The 940-nt window shown below is 42.1% G+C and overlaps 1 protein-coding gene across 1 annotated transcript; it reads left to right on the top strand.

Annotated features, from left to right (window-relative positions):
* Positions 1–429, top strand: LOC149135862 (uncharacterized). The gene has a single exon (XM_089350028.1). The coding sequence runs from the start codon at positions 1–3 to the stop codon at positions 427–429; it is 429 nt and encodes a 142-aa protein (XP_089206154.1).
* The last annotated feature ends 511 nt before the right edge of the window (positions 430–940 follow it).

The following is a 940-nucleotide window of genomic DNA, read 5'->3' as shown; positions in this document are numbered from 1 at the left end:
ATGCATTTTGGGAGGAAAATGCCAGCGTCTACTTACTCCCTCCACAACACTAATCTCAAAAAGTCTTCTTGTGAATGTAACCTGGGCATTATTGTCGATAGTGATTTGCGTTGGACAAAACACATTGCTAAAATTGCCAAGAAGGCTGAGGGTGTCTTGGCATCACTTACCGAGTCCCTTGTGAGCCGCTCTCCGGCTATCTATCTGAGGCTTTATATAGCTATGGTGCGGTCTCACCTGGAATTTGCGTCTCCAGTCTGGAACCTCTATCTTGCCCAGGATATTAATCGTCTGGAAACCATTCAGCGACGTGCAACCAAGAGAATACCCTCCATCAGGCATTTGCCATATTCTGAACGCCTTACTTCCCTGGGCATGGATACATTGAAACTCCGACGTCTGGCAGCTGACTTTGGCAGACACCCATAAAATTATTAACCATCTTACTAACAGTAACTCTGAGCACCTTTTCAAACTCCACCTGTCTAAAACCTGTGGACATGTTTACAAAGTCAGAAAACAGCACAGCTCCCATGACTTTTGGAAACATTTTTTCACGCTAAGAGTTGCTGAAGAATGGAACAAACTGCTGGCATCAGTTGTTAGTTGTCGGAGCACTGCATCCTTCAAAACTTCCATGCTTCTTGAGATTCACCAACACTACACCTGATTTTCTCCCCTCCATACTCATGCAAGTATGTATCTGACTCATACACTGTTCACTTTCCAGGCATTTGCACAATACTGCATATGTTTTATACACACTTTTGATAAGTCGTAGTGCACTTGAGCACTGTATACAATAATTTCATTATTATATATATATGTGTATATATATATATATGAAGTAGTTGTATACTGCCAACTTAACGTGACAGTCCCAATAAGGGAATATACTACTGCTGTTTAACCCTAGGAAGCCAGACCGCTTCCTATTAGG

The sequence above is a fragment of the Octopus bimaculoides genome, chromosome 4 (assembly GCF_046866305.1).
Source record: "Octopus bimaculoides isolate indiv1 chromosome 4, ASM4686630v1, whole genome shotgun sequence".
NCBI lineage: Eukaryota > Metazoa > Mollusca > Cephalopoda > Octopoda > Octopodidae > Octopus > Octopus bimaculoides.
The sequence above is the reverse complement of the archived record's forward strand: the minus strand, read 5'-3'. Positions and strand labels throughout refer to the sequence as shown.

Bases quoted from the DNA above. Each gene is read 5' to 3' on its own strand.
- LOC149135862 (XM_089350028.1), top strand. From the start codon at position 1: ATGCATTTTGGGAGGAAAATGCCAGCGTCTACTTACTCCCTCCACAAC.